This window comes from Panthera onca, chromosome A1 (assembly GCF_046562875.1).
Source record: "Panthera onca isolate mPanOnc1 chromosome A1, mPanOnc1 haplotype 2, whole genome shotgun sequence".
Lineage (NCBI taxonomy): Eukaryota > Metazoa > Chordata > Mammalia > Carnivora > Felidae > Panthera > Panthera onca.
Genome location: NC_138339.1, coordinates 159146075 through 159165996, shown reverse-complemented (window position 1 = coordinate 159165996; position 19922 = coordinate 159146075). Strand labels below are relative to the sequence as shown.

General features: G+C 54.2%; 1 protein-coding gene across 5 annotated transcripts in view; it reads left to right on the top strand.

The window, feature by feature from the left end:
* ATP11A (ATPase phospholipid transporting 11A) overlaps positions 1-19922 on the top strand; it is a 125312-nt gene that overhangs the window by 99642 nt on the left and 5748 nt on the right. For 3 of the 5 annotated variants that reach the window (XM_078452879.2, XM_078452890.2, XM_078452888.2), the window contains exons 19-28: positions 257-508; positions 1937-2111; positions 3155-3257; positions 3445-3590; positions 4079-4138; positions 4889-5016; positions 7215-7350; positions 13044-13109; positions 14312-14415; positions 16415-16580. In XM_078452879.2, coding sequence (XP_078309005.1) covers positions 257-508; positions 1937-2111; positions 3155-3257; positions 3445-3590; positions 4079-4138; positions 4889-5016; positions 7215-7350; positions 13044-13109; positions 14312-14415; positions 16415-16580 — 1336 coding nt within the window. Of the gene's footprint in view, positions 1-256; positions 509-1936; positions 2112-3154; positions 3258-3444; positions 3591-4078; positions 4139-4888; positions 5017-7214; positions 7351-7802; positions 7920-13043; positions 13110-14311; positions 14416-16414; positions 16581-18066; positions 18154-19922 lie in introns of those variants that run through there. The other 2 variants (XM_078452892.2, XM_078452899.2) reach the window with 2 other exon arrangements.

The window sequence follows — 19922 nt, the reverse complement described above, 5'->3', positions numbered from 1 at the left end:
CAGCTTACCTGATGGGAATTGTGCACGACAGACACTTAACTTGATACGCCATGGGTGTTTGTCTTGGGAGTTAGGAAGTGCTCTCCTGGCAAAAGATATCCACTTATCTGGCCCTTCCTGGTAAGATGACAAGCTAGCGGCCTGATGCTTCTTAGTTTTGGGCCGACAAAGATAGCTTCACGGGTCGCAAGTCTGAAACTCTCGGCTTCAATTTGCCTTTGTCACACACACAATTGCGGGTCTCGTCTTTGCTCAGGCTCCAGGAGAAAGCCGCCGATACCATCGAGGCTCTGCAGAAGGCGGGGATCAAAGTCTGGGTCCTCACTGGGGACAAGATGGAGACGGCGGCCGCCACCTGCTACGCCTGCAAGCTGTTCAGGAGGAACACACAGCTGCTCGAGCTCACCACCAAGAAGATAGAGGAGCAGAGTCTGCACGACGTCCTGTTTGAGCTGAGCAAGACCGTCCTGCGCCACAGTGGGAGCTTAACCAGGGACAACTTCTCAGGGTAGGCGGTGCCCCGTCCCCTCCACTAGCAGGGCCCGGCTTCGGTGCCCCTGTGGACCGCGTGGGTCTGTCCCTGGGCATCATCGCACGTTCGTGTGGTCACCGTGAACAGCAGGATGAGGCCAAGGCTAGTTCTTCATAGCAGCTGTGACGTGTCTTTCTGCAGAAGAGGCGTGTGTGTGTGTGTGTCTGTGAGTGCACATCTGTGTGTGTGTCTGTGTGTATCCATGTCTGAGTGTGTCTGTGTGTGTGTCCATGTGTGTGTGTCTGTATGTCTGTGTGTGTGTATCCATGTCTGGGTGTGTCTCTCTGTGTCCACGGGTGTGTCTGTGTGTCTGTGAGTACGCGTCTGTGTGTATGTCTTTGTGTATCCATGTCTGAGTGTGTCTGTGTACGTGTCCATGTGTGTATGAGTGTGTGAGTGTGTGTGTGAATGTGTCTGTGAGCGTGTGTGTCTGAGAGTATGTCTCTATGTGTATTTCCATGGCTGAGTGTGTCTCTCTGTGTCCACGGGTGTGTCTGTGTGTGTGTGTGTGTCTGTGAGTGTGTGTGTGTTCACTTTCAAACTTCTGCTCAAGGGTGCAGAAGGGCCTGATTGTAAACCACTGGGGTGGGATGGTTCTCATCTGCCTGTAAGCCACTCGGGGGCTGTATTGTGGATTCCTCAGGGCATCTGCCGGAGCGAAGAGAGAAATGTTAATAATGCATGCTTGTTTGCTAAGAGAAAACAGGGTATACCTGAGAGTTGTTTTTTCCAAGGATGCTCAGCATTTTATTCACGTCTTAACCCACGCTGTCCTTGCTGGTGTCAGACCCATGATCTGCGGTCAGAGGGCATCTGAGTCCTGTTAGGTTGTCATTAATGTAGTAAAGCTCTCGTCACCTGCAAATGTTAAATGATTCAGAAGCAGAGCAAAGATGTTTCCCTCCACCTGGTCTGTGGGTCCCCCTCTGGGGGGAATGGGGGTGTTCTCGTAACGTGGAAACCTAGCAAAAGGACCCATTCTGACTGTGCTCCTCCCAAGCCCTGTCCTCCAGACGGGACGCCCATAGAGGTCAGCTGTGAGGCCACGGCCCCGCCGCCGTAGTGCGGCTTTGGGGATAAACACTGGCCTGTGCCGGCCACAAGATGTGCACTCTCCGTTTGTTGTGGAAAAGTGTTGGAACAGGCATGTGAAACCACAGTGAGAACTCGTTGTTTGCTCTGCCTAGGGGGCGTGAGAATGTTTAATTGAAACCCAACTTTAAAATGTGCTCAAGGGCTTCATGTCTGGTACTCTAGAGGCTGCTGGTAAAACCGGATTACCACTTTCTTGATCCTTCAATCATCAGTTTATAACCTCTGTAGATATTCAGAAAACTGACGTAGTCTGGTAGAATCTATGGACCTAGCTACTGAGTCACGTCTCTGGTTTGTGTGATTAAACAGACTCTCGGCGGACATGCAGGACCACGGTCTCATCATTGATGGAGCTGCGCTGTCTCTGATCATGAAGCCCAGGGAGGACGGGAGCTGTGGGAACTACCGGGAGCTCTTCCTTGAGATCTGCCGGAACTGCAGTGCCGTGCTCTGCTGTCGCATGGCGCCCCTGCAGAAGGCCCAGGTGCGGCTCCAACAGCCGCTGGGGTGGGGGTCAGCGCCAGGAGCTGCTGGTTCCAGCCAGCTCTGATTTGTGATGGGGGGTGGGGTATCTTTTTTTAATGTTTACTTATTTTTGAGGGAGAGACAGAGAGAACACAAGCAGGGGAGGGCAGGGAGAGAGGAAAACACAGAATCTGAAGCAGGTTCCAGGCTCTGAGCTGTCAGCACAGAGCCCGACCCGGGGTTCAAACCCATAAACTACCAGATTGTGACCTGAGCCGAAGTCGGATGCTTAACCAACTGAGCCACCCAAGTGCCTCTATAGTATTATTGTACAACAAAATCACATTTTAGCCGAAAGTATTCCCTCCCCCACATTATTATTTAAACAAAATTTTTTAACATTCATTTATTTTTGAGAGAGCGTGAGCAGGGGAGGGGCAGAGGAAGAGGGAGACACAGAATCTGAACAGGCTCCACATGTTACTCCTTATCATTTTTGGTCTACTTGAACCACTGCTCTGAAACACGTAAATGGAGAGAAAGATTACAGAAAAATGGCCTACGCACTTAAAATTATTAATTGCATCGAATTGCCAGATTGGATTTGCACACACGACAACTTTGACAATGAAAATAGCATCAGAAGCAGCCTATCTGTGAGAAATCGATGCTGGATACCAGATAGCTTGGAACGGCTATATCATCCAACAGGATGTAACCTTTAGGTTTTTCCTACAAGTTTATCGCATCCCATATGTTTAAAGCTGCACGTGTAGCAGGAACCAGGAACTACTGGATTTACTTCCTGTTTCCGTCTTCAGCCTTTCCCACGTTATTTCCTCGTAACCCCACTTCAGCTGCCTTGTCTTTACTTAGTTGTGCCCAACACGAAAGGGATTTCATCCCCTGTGGAGAAAACAGATTGAACTGCTCTGTGCACTCGAGCCAGATCGTCGCTTCCTTCTCCTTACGTAACTTTACATCTGCGTTATTTCTGTCTAGTTAGTGAATGACCCACACAGAAAACAGAGAAGATAAATTCTGCCTCTGTTTTTTTTCCAGATTGTTAAATTAATCAAACTTTCAAAAGAGCACCCTATCACTTTAGCCATCGGAGACGGTGCCAATGACGTCAGCATGATCCTGGAGGCCCACGTGGGCATAGGTGAGCTGCCCGTGTGCCCCAGCCCCGTATGCCTGGCCGGTGAGGCGGGAGGGGCCGGAGGTGGGACCAGGGCTCAGGGACAGGGTGCCGTGTGGTGCGGGGCGTCTCCTGGCCCGTGTTCGCTTGCGCCTTGTTTCGTTCCACACTGTTTTCCATCGTGGTGCTGAGACAGCATTTTCTCTGGCAGGTGTCATTGGGAAGGAAGGCCGCCAGGCCGCAAGGAACAGTGACTACGCCATTCCGAAGTTTAAGCACTTGAAGAAGATGCTGCTTGTTCACGGGCATTTATATTACATCAGGATATCTGAGCTCGTGCAATACTTCTTCTACAAGGTAGGAAGGGCTCCCGTGCCGGGTCACCCACACGGGGCAGTGTGTGGCTGTCAGGTGCTACAGGGACCACGGGGACGGTCTGACAGGGTCTGACGCTGACCCTGCTTCTAAGGAGGAAGCGGCACTCGCCCGTGCGCACAGATCGAGCGTGGAACCGGTAACGTGCGCTTGTACGTGGCCGTGAGGAGGACGTCCTTGCACGAGTCCTCGTCTTGTGCTTGGACTCGGCCCTGGTCATACTCACGCCCACGTTGCTTTCTCCTTCCTCTGCAACCAGTTTCCCTTCACGTTTCTGTTAACAGAGGGACCAGAACATGTGCTTTGTGCCCTGAAAATAAGAGTAGGCTTCAGAAGCCCTCACCCGTCTTGTGAGAGTACAGGGCGCCCTGGGTCACTGCCTGCAGGGAAGGTTCAGTACGTGGATGGCTTAGGAGGGAGAGCCTCTCATGGCTGCCACTGAACTAACCGGGATGTGGCTTCCCTTTCAGAACGTCTGCTTCATTTTCCCTCAGTTTTTATACCAGTTCTTCTGTGGGTTTTCACAACAGGTGAGTCCAACTGCCTGAGGTCAGATGGGCTGTACCTCCCTCCCCGTGGGGGTGGCTGCAGGGGTGAGCAGACTGTAGCGGGGGAGCAGGCCACAGGGGAGGAACGGGCTACAGGGGGAGCAGGCCACAGGGGGTGAGCAGGCCACAGGGGTGAGCAGGCCTCAGGGGGAGCTGGTCAGCAGTGCAGCACCCTGTGGCGGGTTCAGGAGCCGTGGTGGCCCAGTGGCTGTGCCGGCCTGCCAGCGATGTGCCCCACCCATGCTCACCATCCACAAAAGCCCTAACTTTCTGCCCTGAGAGGACACAGTCGGCATCTGAGACCCTCTCCCAGGTGCCCTACCATCGACGTCTGCACACTCAGGTGTGCCGGCTGGAGGCTGTCTCGCCTGGCCAAGGAGAGCAGCGGCCCCTTGGCTACCCCCTTTCCATCACTTGTTTCCAGCGGAGGGACTGGGATGGGGAGGATTGAAGCTTAAAGATGGCCACCAAAATTGCCAACTTTTAAGCAACACCTTGCGGTGGCTGAGTGGAGTGGGTCCCGGTCAGGCCTGGGTCACCCGTGGTTTTAACACGACAGTTGACATCAGGAAGGGTTGGCAAGCGTCCGGCTGTCTGTAGCTGCAGAAGCATGGCTCTGTGTGCGTTCTAGAATGCTCGTGTCTCTGGGTGTTTGCAAATTGAAAAACCGTCAGAAAAGTTTGTCGAGAGGCCCAGGGTGTTGTTCTCAGTGTGACTTTGTCCTTCCCGCAGACGTTGTATGACACTGCCTACCTGACCCTGTACAACATCAGCTTTACGTCCCTCCCGATTCTCCTGTACAGCCTGATGGAGCAGCACGTCAGCATAGACACGCTCAGGAGGGACCCTTCCCTGTACAGGTACGAGCCCCCAGGACAGGTGCCACATAGCACTTAGCCACCAGCAGCGCCAGCCTCAGCAGCTACACTCGCTGCACTGGGAGCCCTGGCAGGAGAAAGCGACGTACCTGAAGTGGACGTGCTTCCGATTTAGGTAGAGGGTTCGTGGTGCATTTGAAACGTGCATAGTAAGTCAGTTTGTACCTCACCTGTTTCTCAGCAGTTCCGGAAGGAGCCGGGATGACTTCTTTCCCCTCGTGACCCCAGTGCGTTTATAGCCTAAATTATCCTTTAAAAAGCCATGTATGTTCTGGGGCGTCTAGGTGGCTCAGTTAGTTAAGTGTCTGACTTTGGCTCATGTCATGATCTCACAGTTCATGGGTTCGAGCCCCGCATCGGGCTCTGTGCTGACAGCTCAGAGCCTAGAGCCTGCTTTGGATTCTGTGTCTCCCTCTTTCTCTGCCCCTCCCCTGCTGATGCTCTGTCTCTCTCTGTCTCAAAAATAAATAAAAACATTTTTAAAAATTAAAAAAAAAGAAGAAACTAAAAAAATGGGGGCACCTGGGTGGCTCAATCGGTTGAGCATCTGACTTCGGCTCAGGACATGATCTCACAGTCGGTGAGTTCGAGTCCCACGTCGGGCTCTGTGCTGACAGTTCAGATCCTGGAGCCTGCTTCGGATTCTGTGTCTCTCTCTCTCTCTTCCCCTCCCCTGCTCATACTCTGTGTCTCTCAAAGATAAGCAAACATTAGAAAAAATTTTTTAAAAATCCAGGTATGTTCTGTTCAGCGAGATAAAAAGAAAAGTTAACAGATTTGATCTCACAGTGCTCTTTTTTGCTTAAAAACTGTTTTTTAATAGTAAGGAAAAGATGTTTTTCTTCTTTGTTGAAGCTGTACTCCAACATTGTTGGCAGACTCAGTGTCAGTGTTCTTGTGGGTTTTTAAATTAAACTTCTTCTATGAGATCATTTTAGATCCATGTGTAGTTTTAAGAGCACTCAGGTTCTGTGAGCCTTTGTCCAGTTTCCCTGGCAGTTAAAGTCTGACGTGTCACAGAGGCCACTGGGCACTGGCACCATCCAGCATCTTGCCGGCTGCCCCAGTGATCCTGGTGTGCATTTGTGTGCGTGAGCACATGTGTGAGCACGCACACACGTGTGATTCCTGTGTCCACTCCGTGCAAGACGGCCTGCCTGCCAGCCTCTCAGCCTTTGTCAGAGTGTCAGCCGTGGTACGGGATCTTGAAGCATCAGAGCCCCAGATCATGACCATGACTGTGGCCGATACAAAAGCGAGTGTGGAGCTCACCGTACACATGTTGTGGTAGAGGAGGACATTGAGGGAACAGAAGATGCTGAGTTAGGTGTCCGGGGGACCCTGCTGCCGGTCTCTTAGGACGTAACAGGTGTGAGAGTCGCACCAAGAAATGTGCTGCAGAGTTGACACCCGCAGCCCGTGTGACGTGGGAACGTGCATGGGCCTCGTGTCCTGGGTCCCTCCCTTTCACGAGCACAGTGTGAGCATTACTCTGCTCTTAGACACGTCAGCATCTACCTGGAGAGAGGAAACCAAATGTCCGTCATTCGTATCAGGTCACATGGGGACACTGTCCGGGTGGTCCCACACCACCTCAGTGTGTTTGCTCCGTTCACTGAGACTTGACGCTGTTTCTGGTGCAGCAGGCTCAGACTGTAGCTGCCCCAAGCCCTTTCTGGAACCAGGCGTGGTATGGGGCAAGGGGACCAGGGACTGGCAGCAGGCAGCTGGCGCGCATGAAGCATGTGACTGGCACATTTGTGGCAGCCCCTGGGAGGAGAGGCCACCCCCCCCCCCAACCCAGCTGGGAGGACACGGCCCCCAGACCCACCCAGCTGGGAAGACAGGCACCCCCACCCCCACCCCCCGGACTCACCCAGAAGGCTCTGGGAGGTCACAGCGTGTATGCAGCCCTTCTGTAGCTGCACAGGGTGTCAGGCAGATGGGGAAAGACCTGCGCAGGTGGGGCGACCACAGCCAGACCCGGACCCTGGCGCTGGGCCCGCTACCCCATAACCCAGTTTCATAGCTTGGCTGAGCCCGCCGGCTGTGCAGCCTGGGACAGTCCGGTGACACAGGGGGGCCTTCTGGACAGATGGTCCCTACAGAGCCTGGGGTGGCCCAGTCATTATGTGAGTCTGGTTCTCCTGAAACGCATTCTCCTCTGTTTGCTCACACAGAGATATCGCCAAGAATGCACTCCTTCGCTGGCGCGTGTTCATTTATTGGACGTTCCTGGGAGTGTTTGATGCCCTGGTGTTTTTCTTTGGTGCTTACTTCATGTTTGAAAACACAACAGTGACCAGCAACGGGCAGGTGAGTGCAGAGCCGCATCTTGCTGGCTGCTGGGGACTCAGGCGGGCACGGGTCAGTGTAGCGGTGGGGTTCCTGGCATTCGGGCACCCCTCCACCAAGTCGCTCCAGGGTCGTGGCACGTCAGGCCATGCTGGGCTCTGCGGAGCGCTGCCCCTGTGGGAAGCCCCCTCCGAGATCAGACCCAGTGTAATCTGCACATCCCATTAGCTGCGAATCCAGCGCTAATCCAGTCGTGCCGGCACCTCTTATTTCCTTTGGGGATTAATTCTGTAGTTGACACAGTGTACTGTGTTTTCCCACATGCGCACCTAAGGACCTGTTCCCCTCGCGGTGAGGAGTTAGCGTTTTCTAGTGGCCGCTCGGCTCTGGGTGTTCGCATCATCTCTGGGGGTTGTTTTATTGGTATCTTTGCTTTTTTTCTTTCTGCCACTCGCTTCCCTCCCCACTCTCAGATAATGACCACCAACACACACATGGTAAGAAACTGTGGGTTTGTCTGTATGTTTTGGAGTGCGCTAAAAATAAAATATTTCTCGAAATATTTTGAAATGTGACTTCTTCTGTGTGCTTTGTCGGTAGAAATGGTGTTAGCTGCTGCTGGCTTCCAGTTCGGGGCTGGAGCCGCGTCAGGCCGGTGTGTCTGCATTTGGTCCTTTGTACGTGGTGTTTCCTCCCGGGTCGGTGGGGGATGGGGGGTCCGTGTCACGGCTGCCGGCCGACTCAGTGACACTCTTTAAGTTGATTTTATATGTCCAAACTTCGCGTGTGAGGCACCGTCCCAGGCCCGGGAGGCGCGGTGGGGACATTGCTGTAAGTGTGGCAGACCCGGGCCTCAGGGACGCATGGGGGGCGCACCGGGGCGCGTGGATGCCCTCAGGGCCATCCCCACCGTAGCACCTCCCAGGTCTGGTGGCCGCACTGGCCCCAGTGGTGGTGTCCGGGGCAGACCCTCCTCAGCTGAGTACCTGGGCCTCCTCCCCACTTTGTTTCTGGTTCGTTCCTTCAGGAGTGCACCCTCCCTGCCCACTGTGCCCACTTGTCCCCTCCCTGGTGACTGATCTGTTTTTTCCTTCTCCTTACCTCTCATCGTAGCTCAGATCAAGTTTTTACTAAATCAATCTTGAGAGATTTTTAAATGTCTGATTTCGCTCTTCTGAAACCTTATGCTTTTCTAGAATTTGTTGTCTCAGTTGATGCGAATAACTGTTGGACATCACTGGGCCACAGCGTAGTTACGGAGCTGTCCTCATTCCCTGGCATCTCTACAATGCTTCCTTGCAGGCTGGGCCCTAAGGAAGTGTGTTGCACGTATCTTAGGAAGAACTCAGAGATGCCAGGACTGAGGCAGCCTGTGGGTACCGCGAGAAGGCCCCTCACCCAGTGCCACTATGTTTGCTTGGCGTTAACATGGAGGGGGCTAGAGATCAGACACAGGAACACACACACACACGAGCACTCAAACCAGGGTGTTTGCGCAAGACTTAGGCGTTACTTTGTTCGTGCTATGCCCAGCTGCCCTCGTCTCGATGGGGCTTAGAGCGATAGGTGCCTCCTAGGCAGCACGGTCGGAGAGATTTCAGTGGGCAATGGACACACACAAAAAGACGTGTGCAGCCTGGTACCTGTTGGTTAATGGGCATGGCCTTGAGCTGCAGGTCCCTGGTGAGGCCTGGGCAGTGTCCCCTCCTCATGCTCAAATCCCTGAGCCCTGATGTGCTTCCAACCAAACCTCCCTACAGCAGCTGCTCATGCAGCCGCGGGTCAATTCTATGGCGGTTGCTCGTGCTGCTGTGGTCAGTTCCGTGACAGCTGCTCGTGCCTCCATGGGTGTGTTCTGTGGGTCATTTCCATGGCAGCTGCTCATGCCACCGTGGGTCAGTTCCATGGTGGCTGCTCATGCCGCCGTGGTCAGTTCCGTGGCAGCTGCTTGTGCCGCCATGGTCATTTCCGTGGGTCAGTTCCATGGTGGCTGCTAGTGCCACTGTGGTCAGTTCCGTGGCGGCTGCTCATGCCGCCGTGGTCAGTTGCGTGGTTCCTGTGTCCTCAGGGGCCTTGAACCCCCCGGAGCCTGGAAGCTGACTCCCAGGCCGGGGCTTTCCCGCAGTGCCTTTATGTCCCCCACTACCACGGGCACACCTCTGCTCAGCCATCCGTTAGCGCACAGTGCTGCTCGTTTGACTTGAAACAAGGACAGAAAGAGAGACGAAAACAGAAAGCGTGGTTGTCCCCACCACTCCATCCCGGATCAGCACAGCAGGTGCCTTGCCTCTCACTGGCTCAGAGCTTCCCGGGCCCGCCCTCGGCCGCGCTTGCTGGCCCGTTGGGACAAAGGTTCAACCACGTAATGGAAGTCTCGTCCTACGAAAAGCCGCTCAGAAGCCTGGGGAAACTATGAACCAGCCCACAGGGCCAATAGTGCCAGACAAGGTCTGTAACATGAGGTGTTTGTCCGCAGTTACACATTTGAGAGGTGAACTTTTGCCATTCAGTAGCTCTGTGTAGATGGTGGGGAGCCAAGACCAGAGCTGTGGGAGCGCGATGGTATAATCACGGCGTCCTCGGTCATGAGTGGGGCCTCTCTGCAAGGGGCCCGGGGTACACATCTCCATCCTGCATCACTAGGAGGACGGGGTCCCCAGGGGGCTGGAATGGCCAAGGCCACTCCACATAAGCACAAGGCCGAGGTTAAGCGTCTGCTGTTCCAGTTCTGGACCCCCTTGTGCCTCTTTATCTCCAGATGGAGCTTTCCTGGTTTGAGACGGTTTTCTTAAATTCTTGTTTGCTTTGGAGGTAAGAGGGTTAGATCACCCACAAGACTGAAGAGGTATCATAGATAGCCTGGTTCTATGGTAATTCACATAAACCTGAACAACCCACGTGCATCGAGGGGCCATCTCTGGTGACTGATGATGCCCTTGGTCCTTGGGCAGCAGAGGTTTGGTGATGGTAATGCGCATCTCTGGCCACACACCCTCCATGGTTGGAATGCATCTCATGGTGTTACCTCTCAGAAGCCCCTTTCCGTTGGCTGTTGGTAGGTGAGGACCCTTTTGTAAGATGTACACCGTTCCATGGGAACGTTTATAAATCACATGTAGTATTGAGGAAACAGTCATCAATAACTTTTTTTAAAAAAATTCACTTGCGGAGCATTTTCTACACCGATACGTGAACCAAAATCATTTCTCCTTCTGGTCCCACCGACGAGAACATTGAACCCTAATTAACTTACTCCTGTCGAGCAGCAAGCAGGCTGTTCTCAGATGAGCCTCGCGGCTGGAGTGCTTTGTAACACAAGTCAGTGAACATTGCACACGGGCTAGAGGCAGGGAGTCCGTGTGTGGGGGCATGTGGACAGTGTTTTCATGACCGTGATCTTGAGAAAACACAGTTATGTTTGTTGTGGGTATTTTTACACATAAAAATTAAGTTGGTCCTGGTTTGAGGGCTTTTCTGAGCAGAACGCTTTCCTCCAAGATGCTTCTCAGAGGACAGAGGGCGCGTGAGGGTCTGGGGCCGCGGGAGGCTTGGAGGTGCCCTCCTGGGCGTTCAGTGTCGTCCAAACAGGACTAGGAAGTCCTTGTCGGGGGGTGGGGGACAGATCGGGCACTCAGGAGACAAACACCCTGGACACACTTTCGTGTTGGGGGCTCCTGCCCTGGGCCTTCCCACCTCCGGCCCCCACAGTCCCTAAGAATGAGGACAGAGAACTTCAGCAATAAATGCACTATTAGCAGTTAGCCCGCGGACTCCCATCTGTAGTGAGGAGGGTGTTCACCGAGCTGTCACCATGACTGTACCAGTGAGTCCCAAGCTGCCTGCTGAGGACACGGTGAAGGTAGAGCAGGTGTGTCCTCATTGCCAGGGCCCTCAGCCAAACTCCTGTTCAGGAGTCAACATGTTGTGTTTTGCTATCGTTTGCCTGTAAAAATTACAGCTGAGGCCCACGGGGCCACGAGGCACTGGGGGCCGTGACTCATAGCCCCGGTCGGCCATCGTTAGCAGACGTAGGGATCTACCGACTCTGAGGAGGCAGTGGGACCCCGTCCCCCTGTGGTGCATGCTCACACTCGCACGTCTGGCTGTTGGCCAACGCTTTACACAGAGATTGCCGTGTTTCCTGCCAAGCAGGGCTGCAGGCGTGGGGCCCAGTGTCAGGAAGCGGAGGCGGCCTTCCTGCCAGGTCCCGCGGGTGGGCCCACGCACAGCTCCGGGCCCTGGCTTCCCCAGCCCTGCCACAGGCCACCCCTTCTGTTAGCTTCTAGTGAAAACCAAACACCCTGCCGACCGGCCACGTAGACAGCTGCCACGCTGTGACCCGTCTCAGAGTTTAAAACATTTGCTGCCCCCCCAGAAGTTAAGCCTTGACGAGGCCACGCTCCGATCAGAGTTTGTCGTCTGGGCGCTATTGCCTTTTGGGGCCGGGGAGCCCTGTGCAGTTAACAGACCCCTGTCCGGACCCGCCAGCCACTGGTGGCCCTGCACCCCCACCCCCACCCCCTGTGGCAGCCGACACAGTCTAAGGACAGTGCAGGTGTCCCCTGGGGCACAACGGCCTCCAGGCAGGAGCCCTGCGTCAGTTCTGCTTGCATCCTGGTGAGGGACTGGTGGCGTCTGCGGGCGGCCTGTTTCCTGCACAGAGTCCTGACGCTCTGCTTGTCCTCAAGTCCTGCCAGTAGCTTCCCACCTCACTAAACGTAGCACAAGGCCAGCCTGCATGTTCACCCCACTGAATCGCGTGGGGGCCGTGTCTTTGGCTGAAGACGAACTGGGACAGAAGGCCGGTTGTCATCCAGCATTTTAATTCTTCGTGAAACAAAGCTGTTTCCTCCGAAAGACGGGCTAGGAGCGTTTTCTGAGATGCACAGTTCACAGGGCCCAGGAGGGGGTCAGTTCTCTGGCAATGAGAGCATCAGTCCTGCACAAGGAAACCTGCCCTGGGCTGACTTTTCCCTAAAAGGGGGCTTGGCAGTCGCAGTTCGTTTTCTGTGTCTGTGTCTGTAGCTGAGAAATGTGTCGTTTCCGTGATCTGACCCTGTGCTTCGCCACAGGTGGCTCAGTTGCGTGTCGTGGGGGCGGGAAGCCGGGCCCACCACGCTGGCTGCCAGGGGCCTCTGTGCAGCTCTGTCCTGTCTGCCTGCACTTGTCCCTTCCCTGTGACTTTCCAGGGGCAACCCCGTCTGTACAGTGTCACTGTATGTGACGTGGTTACCTCACCCGCAAGCCGTTCTTGTGGTGGTTTTTCTTCCAAAGCAGGCAGGTGTTTGAGTCGAGTTTGAGAGAGAACAGGCAGGTCTCCTGAGTTCTTCCTGAGCGTGCGCGAGGCCAGAGCTGGCAGCCGGGGAGCATGTCTTCCCCATGAACCCGGGACAGAAGCGCTGTGCACACGCCCCTCCCAGCTCTGGTGTCTTCTCACTCTTAGTGTTCGTGGAGCAGCGAGGGGCCGATGGCGGGGGGGCCATGCAGGAAGGGCTCTGAGCCCCAAACCGCTGGCCTGGCCCCAGGGTTGGGGTGCCCGGGGTGCCGTGTACTGCCACTTTCTCGCCCTCAGAGTAACAAAGTCCCTGTAGCTTTGGGGTCTGGAGTGTTGGCACGCAAGAGCGGTGAAATGTGTCATCTAACACTCTGGTTTTGAGTGTGAAAGGGGAATCGTGTGTACTGACTAGACACCGTTTGGACTGTTTTCCCCACAGATATTTGGAAACTGGACCTTCGGGACACTGGTGTTCACTGTGATGGTATTTACGGTCACACTAAAGGTGAGCCTTCTCCAGCTACAGTGGACCCTGCTAGAATATGCCACCCCACCTGTCGTAACCTGTGGCCAGGGTGGGAGCCCCATGCACGCAGCTCAGGCAAGCTCCTGGGCCACCCAGGGGTGATCGTCGGTCATTTAAATAAGTCAAGTGCACAACAGCACACAGGGCCACCCAACACACAAGCTTCCACACCGGAGGTAAATGAGGGAATGAGCCTTTTCTTTCCAAAAGGAATCAGATCAGAATTCTTTCCAATGACAAGCAGCTCTCCCCCTCCCCGATATAATTAAAATCTACTTTAAAACAAATTAATGTGTTGGAGGTGCCTGGGCGGCTCAGTCAGTTGAGCATCCAACTTCAGCTCAGGTCACAATCTCACAGTTTGTGGGATCGAGCCCCGCGTTGGGCTCTGCGCTGGCAGTGTGGAACCTGTTTGGGATTCTCTCTCTTTCTCTCTCTGTCTCTCTGCTCCTCCCCTACTTGCACTGTGTCTCAAAAATAAATAAACACTTTTTAAAAAGTGTAGAAAAAAAGTTGTAGTTTAAAAAGTTGTAGAAAACTCAGTCTTTTTAAAGTCAAGCCAGATTCTTTTTTCTTTTTTTTCTTTTTAGTTTATTTGGACAGAGAGGGAACGAGTGCGTGTGTGTGCTCATGAGTGGGGGAGGGGCAGAGAGAGAGAGACGAGAGGGAGAGAGAATCCCAAGCAGGCTCAGCGCTGTCAGCACAGAGCCTATCATGGGGCTCAATCCCACAAACCGTAAGATCATGACCTGAGCCGAAATCAAGAGTCGGACACCTAACCGACAGAGCCCCCAAGCGCGCCTGGTCAAGCCAGATTCTGTACACGGTACCATTCTGTGTGTCCTCCCACCATCTGCCCGAGTCTTCACGTGGCACAAAGCCCACCAGCAAGCTCCTTAGTAGTGACAACCACCACGGTGACTGTGCCGCTGGGGCCTCCCCGTTTGAGAAACACACAGGGGCAGCCTCCCGGGATGTGGGCCATGGTTACCTTCTTTCTCTCTCGAAGCCTAAGGTTCTCTTTATCCTAAGCGGTTTTATGTGGGCGTTTTGGCTAAAATGAAGTTGGTGGCAGTTTGTGTGTTTTCCTCATTATTTACCAGCCCGCGTTCCCAGCTGTCACGGCTCCTTCCGGCATGCCCGGGTACCAGCCTGACTGACGACCTCTTTCTTTCTTCCAGCTGGCACTAGATACGCACTACTGGACTTGGATAAACCACTTTGTCATCTGGGGGTCACTGCTGTTCTACGTTGTCTTCTCCCTCCTCTGGGGAGGGATTATCTGGTACGACCTGGGTGAAACGTTCCCCATGCTGCGCATGCTCCCTTCCAGGGCTCTTATGCATTTTCTGCACGACGTTCCTGTGGCAAGTCACAGCGCTGGGGCCCGGGGACAGCAGGGGGAGCGAGGCCGAGTGCTCCCCCCTTCTCTGGCCCATGCTGTCTGTGGGGAGATGCAAGGAGTGCTTCCCGATCCGGCCGGGATGAGCGAGACCGGGTGCTTGGCAGGGAACCTGGTCCAGACGGCAGGCCTGGCCTGTCTTCTCTGAAGAAGTCACTACTGAAACGGGAACCTGGGAGGAGGTCACCCTCCTCATCACGGGTCCCACATGTTCAGTGCTTCCTGGAACGGGGCCCAGGCTGACAGGCCTGGCTCGTTCGGCATCCCCCGTGCCAGCAGTGACGGCCAGTGTCGCGGGTGAGCCGGCGGGGCTGGCCTGGGGCCCCGTGCTCTTACAGGAAGACCGCTGTGGCTGCCGTGCTGAAAACAAGCCTGTGAATTAAACATGAGCAGGACAGTCAACCTGCAGGGAAGCCGGCAAGTTGTGATGCTGGCGTGGTGCGTCCTGAGGGGGCGGGCATCTGCTCTGGTGCTTTCAGGGGCACGCCTGTGTCATGCTGTCCCTTCTGCCCAGAATGTCCTTTCCAACTAGCCTACTGGGTGAGCTCCTACTGATCCTTCAAAACCCTGTGGGTCATCGTCCTCCTTGATGCTTCCCTTGAACCAGCACACAGGCGGGGCAGTCCCACATGGTCACCTAAGCCTCTGTCCCTGATCCCGTCACAGCACATGCTGTGTTTTCTATAACTCTCCTGTGTGCCCCCCACCTCCCTGTAAGCAGGAACATTTCCTGAACATGCGTGGGACAGGGAGGTACAGAGGGCCATGACCTGGGAGTGCCTTCAACGGGCCATCCTCTCCCCTCCGCATGTTGGCTTTGAACACAGCTCTGGATGATGCAGGCGGCCCCTGGGGGACAATGCCCCCTCTTGTCCCCGCCTCTGGGAGCGTTGCTGGCCTCTAGTGGCCAGATCTGTGCATTGCATGTTCTTGGGGACCCGCAAGTGCTGAGCTAGATGGGCTTCTGGTGGTTTCCAGCCCGCCTGCCCCCAGCTCACGGTCTGTGCTGGTCCACGTTTGACCCTGAGAGTATGTCTGCCCCGCTCACAGGCAGTGGGCGTAAGAATGGTGAAACTAAGTCAGGGTCACCGCCAGAACGTTAACTGTGGGTTCCTTCTGGCTTCTCTCGTGGAGCCCAATGTAGATGTTTTCTCTGAACTCTGGATTTGCCTGGGAACGAGGCCATTTCATGCTGTTTTTGTAGAAAAGATGCCAATTTGTTCACAGGATGAGCCTTGGGTACTTAGCTGGCTCTGCTGACGAGAACCCACACTTGCCTTCTGCATGGTTAAAGATTTTTTTTTTAATGTTTATTTATTTTTGAGAGAGAGACAGAGCATGAATAGGGAAGGGGCAGAGAAAGAGGGAGACACAGAATCCAAACAGGCTCCAGGCTCCGAGCTGTCAGCACAGAGCCCGACATGGGGCTCGAACTCACTAACCGCGAGATCGTGACCTGAGCCGAAGTCAAATGCTCAACTGACCGAGCCACCCAGGTGCCCCACCTTCTGCGTATTAATAGCCTTTGCTCAGGTTATGATTCTAAGATACAAAAACAAAGCAAAACAGAAAAACCACCTATTTTAATTTTTTAAAATCTTTTTTCCAGTCCTGACCACTGCAAGGCTCTCCTCTGGCTGTGGGATGACTCCCTAGAATCCCTCCCTCCTCCCCCGTTCCTTAGGGCCCTGCAGCCACTGCTTGTGAGTAGTCCGCACACAGGCCAGGGGTCTGGGCTGATGAGTATCGGTGACAACAGTAAGAGCTCCCTGAACAGGTGGGCTCTTCGTGCCAGCAGAGCAAACAGGCTGCGGTTTCGGCGTCCTCCCGATGACCTCTGACCTGCCAATCTGTCCTTTTTCTCGTGTCCTTGGCGCTGCAGGCCCTTCCTCAGTTATCAAAGGATGTACTTTGTGTTCATCCAGATGTTGTCCAGCGGCCCTGCCTGGCTGGTCATCATCCTGCTCATCACTGTCAGCCTCCTTCCCGACGTTCTCAAGAAAGTCCTGTGCAGGCAGCTGTGGCCCAGCGCCACAGAGAAAGTCCAGGTACTGGCTGCTCGCCAGGGGAGGGATGGCGCGGGGCGGGGCAGGGCGGGGCGGGGCGTGGTCCCCAGTGTCCAGCCTGAAACAGGCACTGTGATCCCTGTAAGGACAGCAGGAAAGGTTGTGTTTGGAAATGTGATAGGTCCAAGTATTACTACTGAATTTCATGACACCATATAGGTTTTTTTTTTTGAGTTTATTTATTTATTTCAAAAGAGACAGAGTAAGCAGGGGAGGGGCAGAGGGAGAGAGAGAGAGGGAGAGAAAGAATCCCAAGCAGGCCTCCATATAGGATTTTAAAACATTGAGGTAGATGAGATTCAAGACTACCCATGTTTAGATCCAAACAGCTACTCCGCTGAAATAGAAAATGGTCGAGAGAGAAGGATTAAGCCAACACAAATGACAAATTCTTTTGCGGAAATCTAAAAAAGTTTTTTTAATTAATCGTTACTTTGGTGGTAAAACTGCATGAGTTTTAGGGATAGTGAATGTGGCCCAAAACTTAAGCATTTATATTGGGAAGTTCTGGTGATTTCTAGGCTCACTTATTTTCCCCAACCTCAAATTGAGGTCAACAGGCTGAATTGTGGGTTCAGGAAAGAAGCGACGTATGCAGAATGCCCCATCAGCACATGTCACTCAGAGCTTCTCAAAACCGCTGTGGCCTGCTCAGGAAGCATGCCCCTACCCCTGTGATCTCAGGGAGGGCACGCCCCCATCCCCCACCCCTGTGACCTCAGGGAGGACACACCCCCTCATCCCCCACCCCTGTGATCTCAGGGAAGGCACGCCACCATCCCCCCACCCTGTGACCTCAGGGAAGGCATGTCCCCCATCCCCCACCCTGTGACCTCAGGGAGGGCACCCCCCCATCCCCCCACCTGATTTTGCCTCTGGAGGTGCAGAGCCCCTGTGAGGAGAAGGGAGGTCCTGCTGGTTGTGCAGAAGCCCAGGCAGGGCGGTTCCTGCAGGGCTCACGTCTTCCCTGCTGAGCACAGGTGGTTGTGCAGGTGAAGGTGGGGGGATGTGCAGGTAGGAGGCTGATTCGCACACTTCAGGCCCAGGCCCCCGGCCCCGGTGGGGTCGGCGAGCTTTCTTAGAAAGAAGTCTTGCACGAATTTAAGATGTTGAGCCCAGCGCCCCGGCTCCTGGTGATTCCCTCCTTTGTGGGTGTTTGTAGCACTGGCAGCACTCAGGAGTGAGTGGGTGTTCATGAACGACTTCACCCTGAGCTCCGTGGCGTGGCCGCCCTTAACCGTGAGGATGGCGGGGCAGCGGGAAAGGGAGGCCTCTGCCCGGCTGGGTCTGGTCTGGGTGAGGGAACGCTTGTGGTTTGCTTGGAGGTGGCCGATTAACCGGGCTCAACCGCCTAAACTTGTTTCTCTTTTCCCTTCCTCCTGCCCTTTGTCTCCAACCTGTCTGCCTCAATAACCACCCCCACCCTGTCTCGCTGCGCACGGCCCCCCCGGCCCCTGTGGGACTGCAGACTGAGAATCAGTGCCTTTCTGTCGAGCAGTCCACCGTCTTTATGCTCTCTCAGACCTCCAGCAGTCTGAGTTTCTAACGGAACAAGGTGATGCTTTTCTGTCGTTCGGCATGGTGGGGTTGCAGTCGCAGGAAGCAGAGGGCTGACCTTCCTGAGAGCCGTGCGCACACCCCTTCTGGGGAGTGTCCGGTCCCATGGCGGAAGCCCTGGGGTGACCTGTGTCTTGAGATGCAGAGAGGGCTGTGTTCTCTCCATGCCAGGAACTCACCTGTGTGTCTCTCTGGGTGTCCATTTGAAGTACCAGGTCCCCTGCCAAGGTGCAGCCACGTCCTTCCTGCGGGCGTAGGGCTGCACCGCCTTACACTGGCCACCGGGTGGGACTGGCTCCCAAGTCACAGGAGCCCAGGTGGGCAAAGTCACCTCAGCACTACCGGTCTCTCCTCAGCCCGTGGCGGATGGAGGGCAAGGCCTCCTCACTCACAACCCCCTCTGTGGACCTATTCTGTGTACAGGGAAACTGAGGCCACTACGTTAGAGTATGCTCAGGACCCACAGAGCATTGCAGAAAAGACCAGACTCGGGCTGAGCCACTCAGACTGTGGACTGTGTGTTGGGTCCAGTGTTTCTCCAAATTGCCTTTTAGCTTATTTTTAAAAATCTGATTATTTTTAGACAAAGCCCTCTACTTTGCTGTAAACGGCGGTAGTGGCTTATTTCGCTGCTTACACGGAAGTTTTCTGTGGCAGGCACCCAGGGTCACAGCCTGTTGCAGAGCCAAGATTTTAGGCACGAAGTGTTGTCCAGAGATGGCTTTCAGTCTGTTTTCAGCAGTTTATTCATGTACCTGAATACCACGTTGACGTATGCCTCAAAATAGTGATGCTTGCATCACTGTCTCCCAAGGCAGCTTATTTGTAGGAAAATACCTTTAATAATGTTTGATTCTATACAGTTGAAACACTTTTTTAACTCACAGGATGGTACATTTTTTTTAATTTTAGTAATTATCAGCAATCAAAATTTTTGTTAAAGTGCCATCAGAATTTGCTAGAATGAATTACCTAATTTCATCTCACTGTCAACCAACTTACTTAAAAACATCTAGAATGCAATTATTAGGAACACCTTAAGTTACAGGATGTGCTTGTGAAATTGATTAAATCCTGTCAACTCTGGGCTAAAAATCTATACTTTCACTACGGAGGCGGTTTGTTAAGACTCCATCTTGGAAGCCTGCCTCTAGCCGCTGGAGAAGGTTGGCGCTGGGCTCCCTGCAGTGTACTCGGCCACATGGGGCGGCCCGCGGGTGTAGCCACACCACGGAGTGCCTGGCACACACACGGGTGGATATGCCTGTGCTTCTGGGGAGCCACCCGACGCCTGCAAAACTTTGGAGGAACAGAGCCTAGACCGGTCCTCACTTCAAATGGACAGTTGTTTCCTCCCATCTGTTCTGATACAAAGAAAAACCTCACAGGGGCCAGGTTTCCAGTGTAGACCGATGTGACCCATATATGTGTATTTCTGTCTGCATTTAGCTGTATTCTCTATACGATCCCACCTGTGCAAAGGGCAGCGACCGCACCTCTCTCCCCAGAAGACCTTGTACTTCCCGTACTCACGTCTCAGACCCTGTACCTGTCCACCTCTTAACGATTCTCTTCTCCCGACCACTGAGAAACTATTACGGTTGAACTAGAAAGCTGGTGCCGGGAGGCCTGGCCCCGTTGACCTGCGGTGCTGTGACTCCGGAATCCTTCAGGGGTCTAGCCTCAGGCCAGGATTTCTGCGCTCCTGGAGTTGGGGCCAAGGGGCAGGGGACCAGGGTGTGGTACCTCCCCTTTGGAGCGAGTGTG